At 45.0% G+C, this 20107-nt stretch overlaps 1 protein-coding gene across 2 annotated transcripts in view; it reads right to left on the bottom strand.

The window, feature by feature from the left end:
* The window catches only part of ZFC3H1 (zinc finger C3H1-type containing), a 126120-nt gene that overhangs the window by 84417 nt on the left and 21596 nt on the right, over positions 1-20107 (bottom strand). For both annotated transcript variants that reach the window (XM_078782334.1, XM_078782335.1), the window contains 4 exons: positions 13367-13540; positions 13045-13167; positions 12241-12371; positions 11668-11952 (listed from right to left, as the gene is read on the bottom strand). In XM_078782334.1, the coding sequence (XP_078638460.1) occupies positions 11668-11952; positions 12241-12371; positions 13045-13167; positions 13367-13540 (713 nt within the window). The remainder of the gene's footprint in view (positions 1-11667; positions 11953-12240; positions 12372-13044; positions 13168-13366; positions 13541-20107) is intronic.

Here is a 20107-nt window from a genome sequence, read left to right as displayed (position 1 = left end):
TCTAATCATTTCATCCGTGCCACATACCCAAGTCTCCAACAAATTTCGTCCGAATCCATCTGCGACTTTGAGATATATTCTTCACAGAGACAGACAGGGGTGAAAACATAACCTCCATCCACCTTTGGTGGCGGAGGTAATGAACAAAAGATATAAACCAATGCAAACTAGACTCGGTGTAATGGTTAGAGCGTCCGAGTCTGGGAGGTTGGTAGTTCAAACCCAGGCCGACTCATACCAATGATTGACTAGAGGTTCCAGGGAACCTTAACTCAACTGGTCTATATCAATATGGTTAGAATAGGCATAATATAACCACAAACGATATAGTTTATATGTGCCAAAGAGGTACAGTAACGTTGAAGGTATCTCATGCTTAAACAGGAAACTAGAAAAAATTGAGTTTCAAGCGAGGCATGAAAAGTAAAACTACAATTACTTTTCTCAGATTTCAGACTTGAATTTATTTAGAAAGACTTGGTCAAACAATATACATGCATGGTATTGAATCAAGATATGTTGAATATTTCAATAGATGTGTTCAACAGGGTTTAAGTATTCATTCATCAAATCCCCACCTCCTCACACACACACACGCAGTCATTATTCATTGAATTGGACTCAAGAGACATTACAACTTAGTCATTTTCTCTTGAATTATCCATACATTCTCACACTGTCAATCCATGGAAACCAGAAAATTTTCAAATATCTTCAAGTGGCAAAAGGCACAAGTTTCATCAAAGTTGATCAGTATTTGTGACTTTACGAGCTTGGACGTCGTCCAAACTGATGTTTATGGGTCAAGTCATGTCATAGGTCACGACGAGGTCATTTTTCGGACATCGTCAAAACCCGTAATATATGTGTTGAGGTTTGTTACATACTGTCTGCACACCAAGTTTCAGCCTTCTAGCTACATTAGGAAGTACCAGATTGACAAAAATTGATTTTTCAATATGGCCGCCCTGCCGCACCCATTTTTGGGTGTGCAACGCCCAAATGCAATCCCAAACTAGTTTATGTCTTAAAGATGCTGCATAACAAGTTTAATCAAATTTAATCAATATTTGTGACTTTTAGAGCGTAGACGTAAAATTGTTTACAGACAGACAGACAGAGACAGACACTGGGTGTGGACAAAAACTCAGCTGGACATAGTCCAGTTGAGTTTAAAATGGTAAATGCTGCTTCTTTGCTTGATGCTCAGCATTTAAAAGGTCAAGAGTACGGGCAATCCCCATAGGTTATCATCAATGAGGAAGAGGAGGAAATTCCCCCTTAGGAAATGCCATGCTGAGTGTGGTGAGTAAAACGGTGCCGGTACCCAGAGTATCCTGGAAGTAGCGGCACTTCCCCTAAGCTCAGTGGCTGTGTTTGTCTCGTCTAACCGTCCTGTCTCATGTATGAGGCAATTTCACAACAAGCATTCGATAAACTGCATTAAAGAAGTATTTTAATACAAGAACCCAGCTGGCTCAGTAACGACCTTAAAGAACAGAGCTAATCCTACCTTCCTTTCTGCCTGGTCTGGTCTTGCATGTGAAGCCAGCCCACACATTATCGTAAATTCCTTGGCGTCCTCAAGGTAACTTACGATAGGCCCCAAAATACAATCACCCATTATTTACCAATGTTGCTTTAATTGCTTCTGTTTAATAAATAAATAACATTCCTCTTGTTCATTCTTCTGCATTTTCCTCCAGTTTCCCTCCAATTTAAAAGGAAATTTTTCAATGTTCAATCTCCTCATATACTGTACTTGCTTCCAAACACAGTTCTCCCATTCCCCTTTCCTCTCCTTGTCTGGATGACTCAAACCCGTGCCTCATCCACCATCATGTTCATAAAGCACTGCCTTTCTCCGTGCTTTTAATAATTATCAATGCCATCCCAATCCTGACGTCCGTCTTCATCTTTCTGCCCTTGGAATCCTGAAATCCAACCATCTCTACTGTGTAGGACTACGGTCACAAACTCCACCACGTCATCGTCACACCGGGGCTCACCACCACCACCACCACCCCTACTCATCGTCCCCCAATTACGTGTCCATCAACCCCATGCCCCTCCAGGTTTCCTCCATGACCCAACCCATCCCTTCTTCCATTGCATTTCAGCATATCTCCTCTACCCCAAAACACAGACTCCTCTCCCATCCTCCAGCTATCCAATCCACCAGCAACCCAGCTCCTTTCTCTTCTCCCCCCTTCATCCCCCCCAACATCCCCCATGCCCTGACAACTCTCTTCCTGCACCCTGGCTCCTCCCCTTCGGTTGCTGAGAATATTTTTAAATTACCTGAACTGGAGGGAAACCCCCCTTTTATCCCCTTATAGGGGGTGGATCCAGATGGGGAGCATACCCCATGAGACATGATGCATCGTACCAAATTTGGTCCCCATGTCTCATGGCAAATTTGGTGTGGATCTGTCTGGTGGTTTCTGAAAAGAAGCTTTTTGAATAAAACACTAATATTGTCCACCAATTGTCACCCCCTTTCACCTGGTTGGATGGAGAGCACAACCCCATGAGACCTTGCTGTCCTGATGCATCACACCACATTTGGTCCATAATCAGTTAAATATTTCTAAGTTAGGCAGTTAGAAATATTTAATCAAATGTTGAAGGATGTATGTATGTAGTGTCTACCGGGACCCACTCCATAAAAGGGTGGGGCGCGGGGAACCTGTTGTCAGCAAGCACCCCATTCTTCAATTTTTAAAATGCAGCAAAAAATTGCCTGTATAGCATATTATCGGTTACACTTCAGAGGCCGCTCCTTTATCGGAACCATGACAAAAGTCACAAAACCTGCGATCATGCACATCGAACCACAGTTGAACTTTTGCTTTGAGATACCAAAAGTTCCCCCAACCGAAAGCTCAGAATTGGTGCAATATTCATAACAATACAAGTGTATTTTAAAGGCCACCGACCGACTCGGACCAATCGTTGCAACACACAAACTTCCTGCTTGGGGATAACCGGCTATAATCGTGCAAACCGAAGGAAGGAGAAAAAAAAAAAAAAACCTATTACCCAGTTCTCTGCTCATGGAAGTGTGGATCTCGAGGGAGCGTGATCGTGAATACAGAGCTCCCAGCACACCGAGGCAAATGCATCAAAGCAATTAAGGCAAAACCCCAGCGATTTAGAGAAAACCAACTTCATTAAGAGACAGTATTTTTCTCCTTCTTTCTGCCTTTGTTTGCATTTCCACCGTTTTATGCATCTGTACCGTATTTTTTACGCACACAAAATGTTACTGTCACAATAGTGCATCATGTGTATAATTAATACAATATTGTATCGCGTGCAATATTGTTGGCATCAGGAAGGGCATCCGGCCGTAAAAACATTGCCTCAAAAAGAGAACCATGACAATTACTACATATGGGCAGGGTACAGCCCGAAGTGGAGATCGGTTTCTGAGGTTTGGGACGTGGAATATAAGGACAATGACAGGGAGATCAGGAGAAGTGGTGGAAGTATTGGTCAGAAGAAGAGTGGACATATGTTGTGTGCAATAGACGAGATGGAAGGGAAGTGGTGTGAGAATGGTGAAGGGTAGGCAGGGACAGAAATACAAGTTTGTGTGGCAATTCAGTCATTCCATGTCAAATCATCAAAGAATCTGCCGTCATCTCTCAGATTTTTGTAAAACTTTGGGAACCAATTGGGACCCATGAAAAACGGCAAGAACTCAAATATTTTTGCTAACAGCCTCTTAATTAGTGAGATACAGACTAACGAACTTTGGACTAATTAGCTCATTAGATCATTGATGAAGATTACAAAAAACGCCCCGAACGCCCCGCCCCGAAAAACGCCCGATCGAAGAAACGAAAACGATTTCTGCGACGTCGCGAATTCAAATGGCCATATCTCTAAAAGTATAACACCTAGAGAGCTGGTTTTGGTGTCATTTTAAAGGTATTTTCATGCCCTATGAATTTGTCTGGGCAACATTCTCCTACCTCCAACCACAAAAAAGTTATCACAAAATATATACTTCAATTGTGAATCCCCAAAAAAAATGTATCCTTCAAATTTCCTCAAATTCATCCCAGAGGTACCTTATGATGTCAAGAAGCTTCCACATAAATTTTGTGATGGGCACTCCAATAGTTTCTGAGATATGAGCAATAATGTACATGTACGTATGGCATATAGGTTCGAAAATCAGCATTTGTAATGTATTATACAATCAATAAGTGAGTTCAAGTACACAGTGTTCACTAACCTGACTTAGGTTCACTAACCAGTGTCACCGATTTTCTTGGTTTTGGATTTCACATATTTATCTGCAGCAAGTCTCTTTTTTGGAATAGGTGATTCTCCAATCAATCCCAAAGACTCATGAAATTCAAACTCCCCTGAACTGCCTGGTATTGGTGATTCACCTCCACCATCATTGTCCTCACTACTGCTAATAGCGCTGCTGGTCACTGGTAATGGTATTTCACTCTGAGTCTCTACCACACCTGGTTGTCTTTTTGCCAGTTTCTTACGACACTGGGTACAGATTTTCTGTGCACTTTGCAGTTTGAGGCTTGGATGAGCGGCTATGGCTTTTTGGCTAACAGCTCTCAAGCCAGACGACTTTGGTTTTTCATGAGCTCCAAAGGGATTGCAGCAGGATTTCTGCTTCAAGATGAACTTTTCCTTGGCAGTCGTCATTTTTCTGCAGCTCCTTCAGAAGTGAACTGCCAATTTCTGTTGGTGGCAGGCCTAAGCATTACACTAAGCCAACTTGGACTTTCCCTGGGGATCTTAGACTGTGAAAGTTGCATCACCTCGACTTACCCACATGGGAAATCCCAGTTGGAATTCCCCAGATGAGAATTCCCCTCAGGCCCAGTTGAAAATGAAAGTATATGATACTTCAAAGCAATTGATGGTTGTTCCCTGTGTTCCCTGTCATGGCTAGGTTAGAATGATTGTATAATACATTATAAATGCTGATTTTCGAACCTATATGCCATACGTACATGTACATTATTGCTCATATCTCAGAAACTATTGGAGTGCCCATCACAAAACTTATGTGGAAGCTTCTTGACATCATAAGGTACATCTGGGATGAATTTGAGGAAATTTGAAAGATACATTTTTTTTGGATTCACGATTGAAGTTTATATTTTGTGATAACTTTTTTGTGATTGGAGGTAGGAAAATGTTGCCCAGACAAATTTATAGGGCATGAAAATACCTTTAAAATGACACCAAAACCAGCTCTCTAGGTGTTATACTTTTAGAGATATGGCCATTTGAATTCGCGACATCGCGCTAATTAGTCCAAAGTTCGTTAACCTGTATCTCACTAATTAAGAGGCTGTTAGCAAAAATATTTGAGTTCTAGCTGTTTTTCATGGGTCCCAATTGGTTCCCAAAGTTTTACAAAAATCTGAGAGATGACGGCAGATTCTTTGATGATTTGACATGGAATGACCCAATTGTCATCATGCCACCTGGTTGGGTGTGGGTTCCTCTCTCACCAGTCATGGCACCTCAGCAAAGGACTTCTGTGACTCACTGGGATTGACACAATCTGTCAATTTCCCGACCCGGATCTCAGCCAATGGAGTTTCTTCTCTTCTAGACTTGGTTATGACAAACTTCCCTGCTAATGTCTGCTGCTGCTCTTCTGCTCCAATCGGTTCTTCTGATCATGTGCTTGTCAAAGTGGACATCTCTCTGGCCATTCTCAGATAGCCTCCTCAGCGTCGACGAGTCTGGCATTTCACTCAGGCCGACTGGGACGGTCTTCAAGCAGCCATCAATCGTCTGGATTGGTCTCCCATCTCCACTGCCTCTGACATCAATTCTTCCTGGGAATTCTTCCAAAGCAAACTGATCTCTCTCATGCACAGATTTATCCCATCTCGCCTTCAGTTGTCTTACCCTTCCTCCCGTCCATGGTACACTGAATCTTGTGGTGAGGCAGTTGCCCTGAAACAACTTGCCTTTGCCTCTTGGAAGGCTAATCCAACTGAAGGAAATCTCAGTTCCGTCCACCAAGCTCAGAACAAGTGTGTGTCTACCCTCAGGAGTGCCAGGAAGCACTATCTCTCCTCACTCAAGAATGAACTCTCAAACCTGTCTCCTTCCTCCAAATCCTGGTGGCGTCTGGTCAAATCCGTTTCTGGTGTTTGTTCCCCCGCCATCCCCTCCCTTACCTCAAATGGCCACACAGTTGACATCGCACGTGACAAAGCCGAATGCCTCAACTCTGTGTTTGCCTCAAAATCCTTAGTCCCAAACCCATCTCTCTCTGTTCCCACCTTTCCCAGTCGAACCAAACTGCTCCTGAACTCTGTGACCTTCTCTCCTGACAAGGTGGAGGAGTTTTTGTCAAACCTCGACTCTGATTCTGCAACTGGACCAGATGGCATCAGCCCACGGGTCCTAAAATCCTGCTCTGCCGCTCTATCTCACCCTCTCTCTGTTCTTTTCACCCTATCCTTTGCTCAAGGTCATCTGCCAGCATCCTGGAAATCAGCAAACATTACCACTTTACACAAAAAAGGTGCAAAAACAGATCCTTGCAACTACAGACCAATCAGCCTGCTCCCAATTATCAGCAAAGTCATGGAATCCATCATTGCTTCGGATATGAAATCTTTCCTCTTCTCCAATGGCTTGATCTCTGATCATCAATTTGGTTTCAGACCAGGTCACTCTACTCTGGACATGCTGCTTCTGCTGTCTCAACAATGGATGGAGGTCCTCAATGCCAAACAGGAAATCAGAGCTGTCTCCCTTGACATATCACGTGCCTTCGATACGGTCTGGCACCCAGCTCTGCTCACCAAACTCTCCTCCTATGGTATCCATGGAAATCTCCATGCATGGCTTGCGGACTTCCTCTCTGGTCGTAGTCAACGTGTGGCCCTGAATGGGTTTCTCTCATCTCCCCTTCCCGTTCAGGCTGGAGTTCCCCAAGGCAGTGTGCTGGGCCCTGTGCTTTTTCTGGTCTTTATCAATCATCTCTCCGACTCTCTGGAAAATCCTTTGTATCTCTTTGCTGATGACTCCACTCTCTGCCGCTCCATTCCTCTTCCCTCAGATCGGCAGTCTGCAGCCTCCTCACTCTCTGAAGACCTGGACAAAATCACAGACTGGTCAAACATGTGGAACATGTCTTTCAATCCTGACAAATCTCACACTCTTACTATGTCTCTCCAAAAAGATCGACTGGACAACCCTCCCATCTACTTTCTCAACAATCCTCTCCAAGAAGTTCTGTCGCTCAAGCTTTTGGGTCTCACCATCTGCCATGATCTTTCTTGGGAAAACCACATTTCCAAGCTGGCCTCCAAAGCCAGTCGCCGACTGGGCATCCTCCGTCGTGCGAAGTCCTTCCTAGGCACACCTGAGCTCCTCACCACATACAAGGCTTTCATCCGCAGCTCAATGGAATACTGTTCTCCCCTATGGGCTGGTGCTCCTGCCTCACACCTGGCTCGGCTTCACGCTGTTGAATCCAAAGCTTTCAGAATCATTGGAATCTCCCGCGATGAAGCTATCTCTGAGGGCCTTTCACTCACCCACCACAGGCAGGTAGGTGGTCTTTCTGTCTTCTACCGACTCCTCTCCGGCCTTGCTCCCCCAGCTCTCTCTGTGCTCTGTCCCCCAAATATTCCTACAGGTCGCACAAGATCTGCCAGCCACCCTCTGATGGTTAAACTGCCGAAATCTCGGCTCTCTGCTCACCTTCACTCTTTCATTCCTCTTTTCTCCCGCCTCTGGAACAAACTCCCACACTCACTTCAATCACACTCCTCCCTCCAGGTCTTCAAAACAGCTGTTCACCACCATCTCTTATCTTCCCCCATCCAAAACCTTGATCTTTTCTACCCCCACTAATTCACCCCAGATCCACCTTGTTTGAAATTCCAACTTCTTTCCTGGAAGTCTTGGCAGTGTCCATATGTTTTATACCTCTCCCACCCCCCACCCCCTTCCCATGCCTCCCCCCCAAAGCCCTCTCCCTCCCACAGTTCTCTCGATGTCTCCATGTCTCTCGGTCCCTGCTCTCAAATGTTGTGTTTGTGTCCTTCCCCCTCTCTCCCCATCTTGTCTACCGCTCCCGATGTTATTTGTTTTGTGTGTCTGTTTGTCTTTCTGTGTGATTAATGTTCGCTCTTTCACGAGCCTCGATCTTGTATACAAAAAAAAAAAAAAAAAAAAAAAAAAAAGGGTGCCCGGAGGGCGTGAATGGTGTTGGTGTCATGTTTTCTGAGGACTTTGTAGACAGTGTGGTGAGTGTGACGAGAGTGAGTGAAAGGTTGATGATGGTGAAAATGATGATTGGAAAGCTCTTGGTGAACGTCATCTCGGGATATGCTCCGCAGGTTGGTCGGAGCGATGAAGAGAAGGACAAGTTATGGTGTGCGATAGAGAAGCTGATGGAAAACGTGAAAGATGAGGAAGTTGTTGTGGTAGGAGACCTAAATGGACATGTGGGAAGGAGTATGGACGCTTTTGTGGGAGTTCATGGGGGTTACGGATATGGTGTGAGAAATGGAGAAGGTGAAAGGATTTTGGAGTTTGCTGATGGAGCTGATTTGTTGATTTGTAATACTCAGTTCCAGAAAGGGGATAATAAGCTTGTACAAACACATCAGGTGGGTCGACGACAACCGTTGACTACCTGATGGTGCGTAGGCGAGATAGAGGGCACCTCCGGGACACTAAGGTGACCCCGGGGGAGGAGGCTGTTTCACAGCACCACTTAGTTGTCTGCGACATAAGGGTGAAAGGTGCGAGGAGAGCTCGGCGGGTGAAGTACCAACCGAGAATGAAGGTGTGGAGGTTGAAAGAGGTGACAGTAAGGGAGGCATTAAAAGAGAGGCTGAGTAGGGTAGAGTATGATCTGGTTGAGCTTGAAGGTGGTTGGATGTCAATGAAAGATAGTCTCTTGGGAGCCATTGGTGAGGTATGTGGATGGACAAAAGGACCACCGAGGCACTCGGAAACATGGTGGTGGGATGATGAAGTTGGAAAGAGGATTGACGAGACGAGGAAGAGGTTCAAGGAGTGGCAGAGGCGAAGGGTACGGGAGCAGAAAAAGCAGAGCATGAAAGTTATAAGGCAGCCAAGAAGGCTGCAAAGAAAGGTAGCAAAGGCGCAGGAGGCATGGAGGAAAATGTTCGGAGAACGCTTGGATTCGGAAGAGGGTCAGAGAGCGGTATTCAGGATTGCAAAGCAGATTGCGAAAGACGTGTGATGTGATGGGGGTGAGTTGCTTGAAGGATGAAGTGGGACAAATCGTTGTGGACCCAGATGGAATTAAAGGAAGATGGAAAAGATGTATGGAAATGCTGTTGAATGTTGAAATGAAGGGAAATGAATGGGATGGCAACATAGAGAGTAACCCAGTTTTAGGACTGGCAGAGAAGATAACTGAGAAGGAAGTTGAGGGAGCGATAAAAGCAATGAAGAGCAGAAAAGCGGGAGGGCTGACAGGAGTTGTGGGAGATATGTTGAAGGTAGCAGGAAGTTGGGGTGTGAGAGAATGACAGAGATCTGTAATCTGGTGGTGAAGGAAGGCCGCATTCCAGTGGATTGGGAACTGAGTACCCTCGTCCCTCTGTACAAGGGGAAAGGTGACCCTCTGCAGTGCGGCTCGTACCGAGCGATAAAGTTATTGAAGCATGGAATTAAGCTATTGGAAAGGGTGTTGGAGAGGAGGATAGGGAAGAAGGTGAAGATCGACGAAATGCAGTTTGGATTTATGCCAGGAAGAGGAACGACAGACGTGCTTTTTATTGTGAGGCAGTTGCAGGAGAAGTACATGAAGAGGAAGAAGTTGTTTCTTGGGTTTGTTGATCTGGAGAGAGCATTCGATAGGGTTCCACGTGAAGTAGTGACATGGGCATTGAGGAAGTTAGGAGTGGAGGAATGGTTGATCAGAGTAGTGATGGCAATGTACAAAAGAGCGAGCACAGCTGTAAGGACGAAGGACGGGAACAGTGGTGAGTTTGAGGTGAAGGTGGGAGTGCATCAGGGGTTGGTACTAAGTCCACTACTATTTGTAGCTGTGATGGAGGTGCTGGCTTGGAACGTAAAGGAGGGTTTACCGTGGGAGTTGTTGTATGCAGATGATCTGGTGTTGATTGCGGAAAGTATGGATGGACTGAAGGAAAAGATGAACAACTGGAAGGAATGTATGGAGACAAAAGGTCTGAAGGTGAATATCGGAAAGACGAAGGTGATGGCAAGTGGTAAAGCATGTGGTGAGGGGGAAAGAACTGGGAAGTGGCTATGTGCTGTGTGCAGGAAGGGTGTTCTGAGTGAATTCCATTCAATGTACAATGTGCGCTGAGTGAGTTCATCAAAAATGTAGTGGTCTGAGAGGGTCTTTAACCAGTGTGGCAGCTACATTCAAATGTAAGGTGTGCACAGAGGGAGCTGCAGATGGAGGAAATGTTGAGTTGGATCTTGGAGACGGCGTGAAACTGGAAGGTGTGAAAACATTTTGCTACCTCGGTGACATGCTGAATGGAGATGGATCAGACTCGGCAACGGTTGCTCGAGTGAGATGTGCATGGAAGAAGTTTCGGGAACTGAGTGGCATGCTGATGAGGAGGGGAGTGTCGTTGAAGCTGAAGGGAAAGGTGTATGCTGCATGTGTGAGAAGTGTTATGATTTATGGGAGCGAGACATGGGTAATGAACGTAGAGCAGCAGCGAAGGCTGGGAAGGGTAGAAATGCGAATGCGGTGCGGAGTGCGGTGGATGTGCGGAGTGTCGTTGAGAGAGAGGAAGACAAATGATGAATTGCGAAAGATGATGGGAATAGAGCCTGTGATTGATGCTGTGTAGAGGAACAGGTTGAGATGGTTTGATCATGTGTTGAGGAAGGATGAAAGTGACTGGTTGAGAAGAGTGATGGAAATGAATGTGGAAGGAAGTAGATGACGGGGAAGACCGAGAAAGACTTGGCTAAATATGGTGGAAGAAGAAATGCGGGCAAGGGGGTTAACAAGGAGAGATGCAGAAAATAGGGCAAAATGGAGAAGATCGTCATGGGGACCGCAAGGCTAACCCCCGCTCTTGCAGGGAAAATGGCCTTAAAATGCATGTCGTTGTTGTTGTTGTATCGTGTGCAATATTACAAGGGGAAGAGAGTCATTTGTTAACCCCTTTGTGCCCCAACTTCCTTACTTGCAGCTATAGTTATCGTGGTGGTGCAGCCATCTTCACAACACGACAGTGTACTGGTACAAAGTAGCAAGAGATTCAGGTATTTGCTTGGTGAAGGTGTCAAACCATACGATCCTGAGTCGAAATGGTACATACTGTATATCCCAGAGGAAAGCAAACCGTGTATGAATGGTGTGAACAGACTCATTCACACCGGTACACTTTTAAGGGGCCCAATTAATTAAAGCCGGCAGACTGGGCGTTCAGTCTAACGTCCATCAAAGGAACGTTGTACGAATCACCCTGGCTGTTAAACACTGGGATGACAGTTCATAGCCGGTTCTGGGTTCAAACCCAGGGTCGACTGCTTGGAGGTGAGTGTGCGTACCTCTAGGCCATCCTGTCAGCCCAAAGGTAAAGTGTGCTACCTCTGCAACAACATGCAAGGAAAGAAACACGCATGGCATGTACGAGTAGATCTTAAACACCAGATTCACGGGATGGAACCACATACCTCTTCTCGGGAGATTTTGAAGGAGGTTTTGAAGGAGGTTTTGAAGGAGGTTTTGAAGGAGGTTTTGAAGGAGGTTTTGAATCTGGCTTGGAACCGACGCAGTCCTTCACGCTCAACATGCCATTGCCATTTCCATCTGGCTGGGGTTTTATAGCTGCCACCAATTTGCTTGGCGTTGTTGTTGCTTCAGGTTTCACGTGTTGCGAAGGGTCCACCTCTGTGTCCGAAGGAACAGGAGAAGGTACGGCGGAGTTGCATTTGCGCAATGCCTTTTCCTTCTCCCTCCTGTCAAAAGCATGCCCAGTTAATGTCGGACAAAATAAAATAAACAAATCAGTATAAATTCACTTTGAGACGAAACTACAACATGAAATTTGGCTTTACGAGTTTTCCAATTGATCAAACGTTTATCAAAGTTCATAAACTGCACGTGCATTGAACCATAGAAATTGTTATACCAAGGAAAAAACAAATGTAAACAAAAAACAAAACTTTGTCCTTTCAATTGGAGTAATCATCTTGCAGTATCCGAATGAAAGGCCTCAGTGCATATCAAGAGATAGAGAAACATACCTCACTATCTCGGCTTTGAGTCGTCTGTATTCCACCTTCTTGTCTTCAGGAAGTGCATCCGGAGTCGCATGTATTTCTTTGTTTCCAATTAACTTCACTGAAGCAGGAGTCTTAATCCTCTTGGTGGCTTTCTGTAAGAGAGGGGGGGTTATAAATTCCTCAAGAGGGGTGGGTGCAAGTAGGGAAACAAACACACAAGGAAGAGTATCCATCCCCAGTAACAGGATTAGTTTAAGTTCATCGATCAATTTAAATTATTTCATAGACTTTTTAAAAAAGGTTAATTGTGTTGCACTCTTGGTTTCACTCAAAGCCAAAGCTCTGACCTACTTAAACCGCCCACCGTGGAGTCGCGGTGCAACATCAGGTGGCACAGGTTGAATTGGTCTAAAAAGATGGCAAAAATATAGATAAAATATAGCTATTTTAACGATCTTTACTACTGTTTAGTGTTACAACATTAAGATATTTATTAAACACTTCAATCCACATGTTCATGATAATTTTAAAGATTACTGGATGGGACCATAAAGTGACTGACTATATTGCATCAAGAAAGGTGAAATGAAAATACAAAATAACAAATCCGCAGCTTTTCAAACGTAGCACGGGAAGAAGCCACCATAAACGGGAGACAGACAAATGCACGAACAGGCACCACAGTTCAGATTATATAATATACAGAGAAGCCAAAAATGTGATAAAGAAATTTAAGGGGTAAGAAAGTGGAGGGAGGGGGGGGGGGGGAAGGGGAGAAAGTGAGGAGGGGATGGAGCACCATAAGAATGGCTTTCGATTCTCTACCTCAGCTGTACGTCTTGCTTCCTTTATCATCATCTCCAGGCCTCCAAATGCCTCAGCTTCATAGTCTGACTCGCTCTCAGTATCCTCACCAAGCCGCACCACAACTGTTTTGTGTTGTGGCAACTAAATGTGAAGGTGAACATCAAATTAATCGACAAAATAGTTATACTAAAAAAAACGTTCAATTATGAAGGTAGAATAAACCAAAAAAGACAAACCAAACAAACAAACTAAACATTTGCCAGAGATGTGTAAAGGTTGGGAAGACAAATTTGAGAAGGCATGACAATTTCGGGTGAAAAGTTGCTCCTTGTATCTTCACCTTTATCTTCTTCCTCTGCACACCTGCAACCCTGGCCGGTTTGCTGCTACCTTGTGCTGCATGCACGACTGTTTTCACAGAGCTTGTTGGAACAGAGGTAGTCACTGGCGTCGGGACAGAACAGGTGGTGGCTGTTTCTTCGGAACTCTGACAGATTGTGACGGCAATCTGGGCCTGGACACAAGTGGAAAGGGGAGCAATGCTGAAGCATGACGAGACTGAACTATCAATTTACAAAAGCAGAAATAAAGTTAGACAGTGAGAGAAACTTAAGGAGAAACACGAAAATACAAACAGAAAGAAATAAGGAGGTAATGTCAATTGTTACGGATTCGTCACTTCCGTTGTTGTGGTTTTCATCCACTGTAAATATTTTTGATTCCACGTACTATTATTGTTGTCGTTTAAGGGAGATAGAGGTTACTATTTTCAAAAGGTAAAAAAGTCAATGTTTTAAATGAAGCCGGAACCGGACGACGACGAAGAGGAAGAGGCGGAAGAGAAGGCGGAGCGAGTGAGTCGGGGAAGAAGCCTAGCTGCTTCGAGGTCTGGAGCAAACGTTGACGAACGGAGGTCACTAGCGAACTTCGAGTTTCCTGGGAAATGGATTCTTGCGACAGAGTTGTTATTGCTGTGACGGATCAACCTGCGTGTCAGGTTTTGGCGGTCGATTCCGAGGAGAATCATCGTCGTGCCGTTACGCCTCGAGAACGGGCCGTCGTCCATTTTCACTCGCGCGCTTTGCATATCGCGCAAGGTTTTTCGCTTCGCTTCAACCATTTTCACCGCATCCAGATGTTTATCTGGTGTGTGTGTGTGTGTGTAACGTGGATTTTGAAGGTAAATCTGCGGTTCGCCGATTTGGAGCCGTGAAACGTCCATACCCGAGGGTGTGATTTCCCAGTCGCCTGGAGGGCGCCTTTGGATTTCCCCGGACGCAGCTTTGGATGCGTGACTGTGACTGTCATCCGAACGAGATTCTGGTCTCGATTGGACATCGTTCTGACGATCGCTGGAGCGGATCGACTTGGGCTTGATGCGGGAATAGAGACATTGGAAATGTTCTTCTTTTCGCTCACTTGGAACACAGTGAGTTTTATTGTACGAACCTGATGGTACCATCATAGGAAATATATATTGGTTGTACAATTGATTACTATTGTTGTTGTACTGTTATTCTTGTGTGATCTTAATACAATACTTGGTTGTTGGTAACAATTGGTGTGGTTTCACCATTGATCTTTGACATACAGAATAATGCATCTTTCTGCCGTGACTCCTCTCGGGGCTCGGAGGTACACCGTGACCCGGGGGTTTTGGGAGGAGCACGTAACACAATCAGAAGAGTTATAGCGACAACCACTAAACCTGTAAACAGCATGTAAAAATAAATAAATAGGACAACTCAAAATACTGAGTCTTTTTCATGAGTACAAGGAGGAAACAGGTGTAAAGTGGATGGAGAGCCTCGATGTTTCATATCAGGCAAGGTAATGGGAAGGGACGGAAATGATGACCATGGCAAAACACAAGAAGCACTGAATTCTGAAGAATAAAACACATGCAAGCAAACTTTGAACGGAATTTAAATTTAAAATATTTTGAAGGAGGGGTGGGGATGGGGAGGGGAAATAAACTGGCATTTCACGGGTGCCAGATTTTTAAGCCATAAATCTCACTTCAGTATTATGAACATTCAGTCAGTGATTTTTGAATTTACAACCGGATGTTAATGAACGAGCAGGGGAAGGAGCAGAGGGTGCCACCGAAAATAACTAAACTTTCAACCACAACGTCAAAAAAGAAAAAGTAAATACCCAGGGCTTCCAGAGTACGACCACACCTCTATTCAGCATTACTAACCGCACAAATTCCTGCTCAAAGGTAAAATCCAGGGAGTACAGACTTTAAAAAAAAAAAAAAAAACTTAAAACAGGATGAAGAAACAATGCTCATACAAAAGAGTGGACGCGCACGCACACACACACACACACACACACACACACACACACACACACACACACACACACACACACACACACACACACACACACACACACACACACACACACACACACACACACCTATTTGCGGTTCCACTATTTGCGGGTTCCACGTATTCGCAGTTGATAAATTGCTGCCTGCTTCTCTATTCGTAGGGATTATGTTAATCCCCCTGTGTGCGAGACCTTGTGACTTAATCTTTATCCCTTACGGCACTACACCAATAGACACTAGGCAGGCCCATTAGCAGACACACTAATTAAATTCCCCCCACAATAAAATTCAAAGGAAGTGCAGGCAGGAAGCGCACACGCATTGCGCCAACATGGCGATAAAACATTGTTTAGGCCGGCTGAGGCCATGCCCACCTCGCGACGGATTGGTCGAAGGGTTTGATGGGGAGATCACACCAATGGTAGGGATGGCCAATCGGCACGCAGCTACCAGCCTATTGGGGTAAGAAGGGAGCCGTGATTAGTCACCACAAAGCACAGGCAGGCCCGGGAGCCATGCCAAAGAAGGACTCGCTATTGGGCCAGGTGTCGACCAATGAGAAGGCCAGGGTAAGGAGTGACTCGTGATTGGTCAAGGCAGGGGCAAGAAGCTGGCCGCTGATTGGTGGAAGGAAGGCCGAGGGGGAAGCGGAGCGCCGATTGGCCAGGTACCACCGATGACATCAGGGGCAAGTATGAAGCGGCACACTGATTGGTGGAGAGGACAGCTGACGACACGAGACGGCCAATAAAAGAACTGGCTGGCCGGCATCTTTTTTGCTTCTCGTTTTGGATCCCTTCGTGGTTGGACCTTGTCCCTACTGCCCTCGTGATTCCTCTACCTTGACCTCTTGCCCCTCTCGTTCACCTCTGCCCTCGACTCTTGCTGACGGTGTTCCTTTGAGGAGCGAAGAGCGGGGTTACATCGAAGCAGCTGGGAGACGAGCTGCACGCCTGCCGCTCGAGACGAACGGTGGGGCCTGGATAGCGTGCGCGCACGCCAAGGACGTGGGGTCATTCCCACCAACAGCCTGGGATGGCACCATTCCCGAGGAGAACGCCATCCACCTCCGCTGGATGAGCTAAGCCCACACACACATGCATGGCCCCTTTATTTTCATATATTCTTCCTTTGTGTATATTTCAAGTCTGGTGTGGGGACGTCCCAATTTTGGACATTTATTTGAGCGTCGCGTTTTCATTGTTCTCGGGTTCCGTTTAATAAACCTCTATTTTTGTACATTTTAATTCCGTTTTCGTTTGAGTTAATTTCCATAGGATTGAAGACTGCTCAGGGATCACGTCAGGTAAAAGCATCCAGCTAAAATGCATACAGCTTCTTCTTCTTCTCTTCCTCTCGCACGTAGATAATAAATCCGCTATTGAACAATGCCTCGAAATAACGCTCGATTGCTATCCGTGATTCCCCGGTATTCAGAGGGGGATCACACGAATATATATATATATATATATATATATATATATATATATATATATATATATATATATATATATACATACATACATACATACATACACGTGCATACAGTGCATATAGAAAGTCCACACCACTTTCAAAAAATTTCACCTTTTGTTGCCTTACAGCCTGGAATTTAACTGAATTAAATCAGACTTTTTCGACATCGTACACCACAACGTCCAGGTGAAAAACAAATCCTAAAAATTTCAGCGAATTCATTAAAAATACAAAACTAGAATATCTTGTTGGATAAGTGTCCACCCCCCTTATAATAGCAATTGGAAATTAGCCCAGGTGTAACCAATCTCCTTCAAATCACACACCAAGTTAATTGGCCTCCACCTGTGTTAAATTGTCATGATTCAGATTATTTCAGATTAAAATCAGCTGTTCCGTTCCTGTAGGTTTCCTCTGATGGGTAGTGCATTTCACAGCAAAGACTCAACCATGAGCACCAAGGAGCTCTCAAAAGACCTTTGGAATAAAGTTGTCGAAAGGCACAGATCAGGGGATGGGTATCAAAATATTTCAAAGGCCGTGAATATCCCTTGGAGCACAGTGAAGACAATCATTAAGAAGTGGAAGGCGTATGGTACCACCAAGACCTTGCCTAGATCAGGCCGTCCCTCCAAACAGGATGACCAAGCAAGGAGGAGACTGATCATGGAGGCCACCAAGAGATCAATGGCAACTTTGAAAGAGCTACAGGCCTTCATGGCAAAGACAGGTCACTGTGTGCATGTGACAATATCCCAAGTACTCCACAACTCTGGTCTGTACGATAGGGTGGCAAGGAAGCCATTACTCAAAAAGCCCACCACAAGTCCCATTTGAGGTATGCAAAAAACCACTGGAGATTCTGAAGCCATGCGACAAAAAGTCTTGTGGTCTGAGGAAACCAAGATGGAACTTTTTGGCCTAAATGGAAAACGTTACATTTGGCGCAAACCCAACACAGCATATCACCCAGAAAACACCATCCCTCCTGTGAAGCATGGTGGTATGGGGATGTTTCTCATCAGCAGGGACTGTAGCAATGGTAAAGATAGAGGGAACAATGTATAGAGCAAAATACATTAAAATCCTAGAGGAAAACCTGCTGCCCTCTGCAAGAAAGCTGAAATAGGGACGGACGTTCACCTTCCAGCATGACAATGACCCGAAGCACACAGCCAAAGCTACTGGAGTGGCTAAGGAACAAAAAGATAAATGTCCTTGAGTGGCTCAGAGCCCAGACTTGCATCCCATTGAGAATCTATGGAAAGACTTAAAGATTGCAGTTCACCAATGCTCCTCAAACTTGACAGAGGTTGAGCAAATTTGCAAAGAAGAATGCGAGAAACTCTCCAAATCCAGATGTGCAAAGCCAATACAGAATACCCAAGAAGACTCAAAACGGTAATCGCTGCCAATGGCGCTTCTATGAAGCATTAACTCAGGGGAGTGGACACTTACTTCTCCAACCAAGATATTGCAGTTTTGTATTTTTAATAAATTTTCTGCAATTGTAGAATTTTTTTCTTTTCACTTGGAAGTTGTGGGTTATGAAGTGTAAATAAAGGTGGAAAAAGCCTGATTTAATTCCAGGCTTCAAAGCAACAAAAGGTTAGATTTTTGAAAGGGTGTAGACTTTCTGTAGGCACTGCGTATGCATGTGCATGTGTGTATGTGTGTATATATATATATATATATATATATATATATATATATATATATATATATATATATATATATATATATATATATACATATACATATATATTGTTGCGAATATGGAATTTGGCCTCCATATCCGCTTGTAAATATTCCCCTATTTTCCCCAATACTCCCCAACTATCCCCAATCCCCCATTCCCTAGTCCCATTGTCTGTAAACAACAATCAGTAGAGCCGACCTTCCCCTTATTCCCCCATTAAATGTCGTGCCCAGGTCCACCGCACCACACGTAGACAACTTTCGGACATCTTGCTAGTTATTCTTAGTCTATGTCAGTTAAGGCCTCGTTTCCATTAATTATGACTCTTCGTTGCACCAGAATGTGATTATATGGCACCAGTAGTGAGTTTAGGACCTTTCCCATACCTCCTCCCATCTTCTTCCCCGTCTACAACAACAGAGGGGCACGGCGCTGCGCGGGGGGGAGTGTGCGTCCTCCCACCGGCTCGGTTCGCCGCCATCGACAATGCGCTCCAGACGATGCGCTCCAGACCATGCGCTCCACGGGGTTACCACGAAGGGGCTCCTTGTCAGCTCCTCGTCAAGGGCGGAGCCTGGTAAACCCCCCGCACGCACCCAATGAGAAGCAACGTGCCGATTCCACGAGGCGGAGCTAACGAGCCGAGGGCGTGTCACTCCCCGCCGGATATACGCGGCCACGCGCCGGATGTGACGTGAGATGCGCCCCCAGCTGGAGAAAGAACGTTGCCTGCGATCGCTGAAAGGAAGAGAACCCGCCTGTGAAAGAACGTTACCTCCGAGCGCTGTGACCTCCCCGTATCTTTGGACCGGACTGTACCCTGCTTTGAGCCAAGAGTGCACCTTGAGCCATCGCTATCTGCCTTTCCTAGCCATCAAACCCCGTGTGAGTCAGCCGTTGTCCCGTTTACCTGTCGTCTGTCCGGGGTTAATATAAGAGTGTGTCTAAGTGCTTGTCTTCCTGTGATATACCTCTAGCCCCTGTAATCTAACCTTTTCCGTACGAATATAATTGAGAATCGAAACATTGGTGTCTGTCATTATAACCCAGCCGGGTGTCTTCTTTTTCCTTATTGATCCAGCGTAGCGCGGCTCCGTCAACGTCGAGTACAATCGGGTAATTTGTGCGGACACGACGGCCATTCCGCTCGGCCCACCTTAACATCAAAGTCGTGTCTGTAACAATATATATACATATATATATATATATACATATATATATATATATATACATATATATATATATATACATATATATATATATACATATTGTTATGAATTTGGTAATGCAACATCTAGAGCTAGGTAGATCTGAATAAGTAGGTATTCGGCTGTCGTGACAGGGACTCTACATGTAATAAGTTCTTGATGTTTAGGCGTTTGTCGGGGTAAGATGTATGATTGTGGATCTACCTGGAGGTCCGAGTGTTAAATAGTGAGGGATTAAAGGTAACGCCCCTGTGAGTATCACCTAGTAATCAAACCTTTGTCCTTTATGGCACTGCAAACCACATAAACATTAGTTAGGTCCTTAGCGCAACATTAAATAATTCCCCTTTCCCTGACAAG

This window comes from Myxine glutinosa, chromosome 7 (genome assembly GCF_964187855.1).
Source record: "Myxine glutinosa chromosome 7, kmMyxGlut1.1, whole genome shotgun sequence".
NCBI lineage: Eukaryota > Metazoa > Chordata > Myxini > Myxiniformes > Myxinidae > Myxine > Myxine glutinosa.
This window is presented reverse-complemented; position numbering and strand designations above follow the sequence as displayed.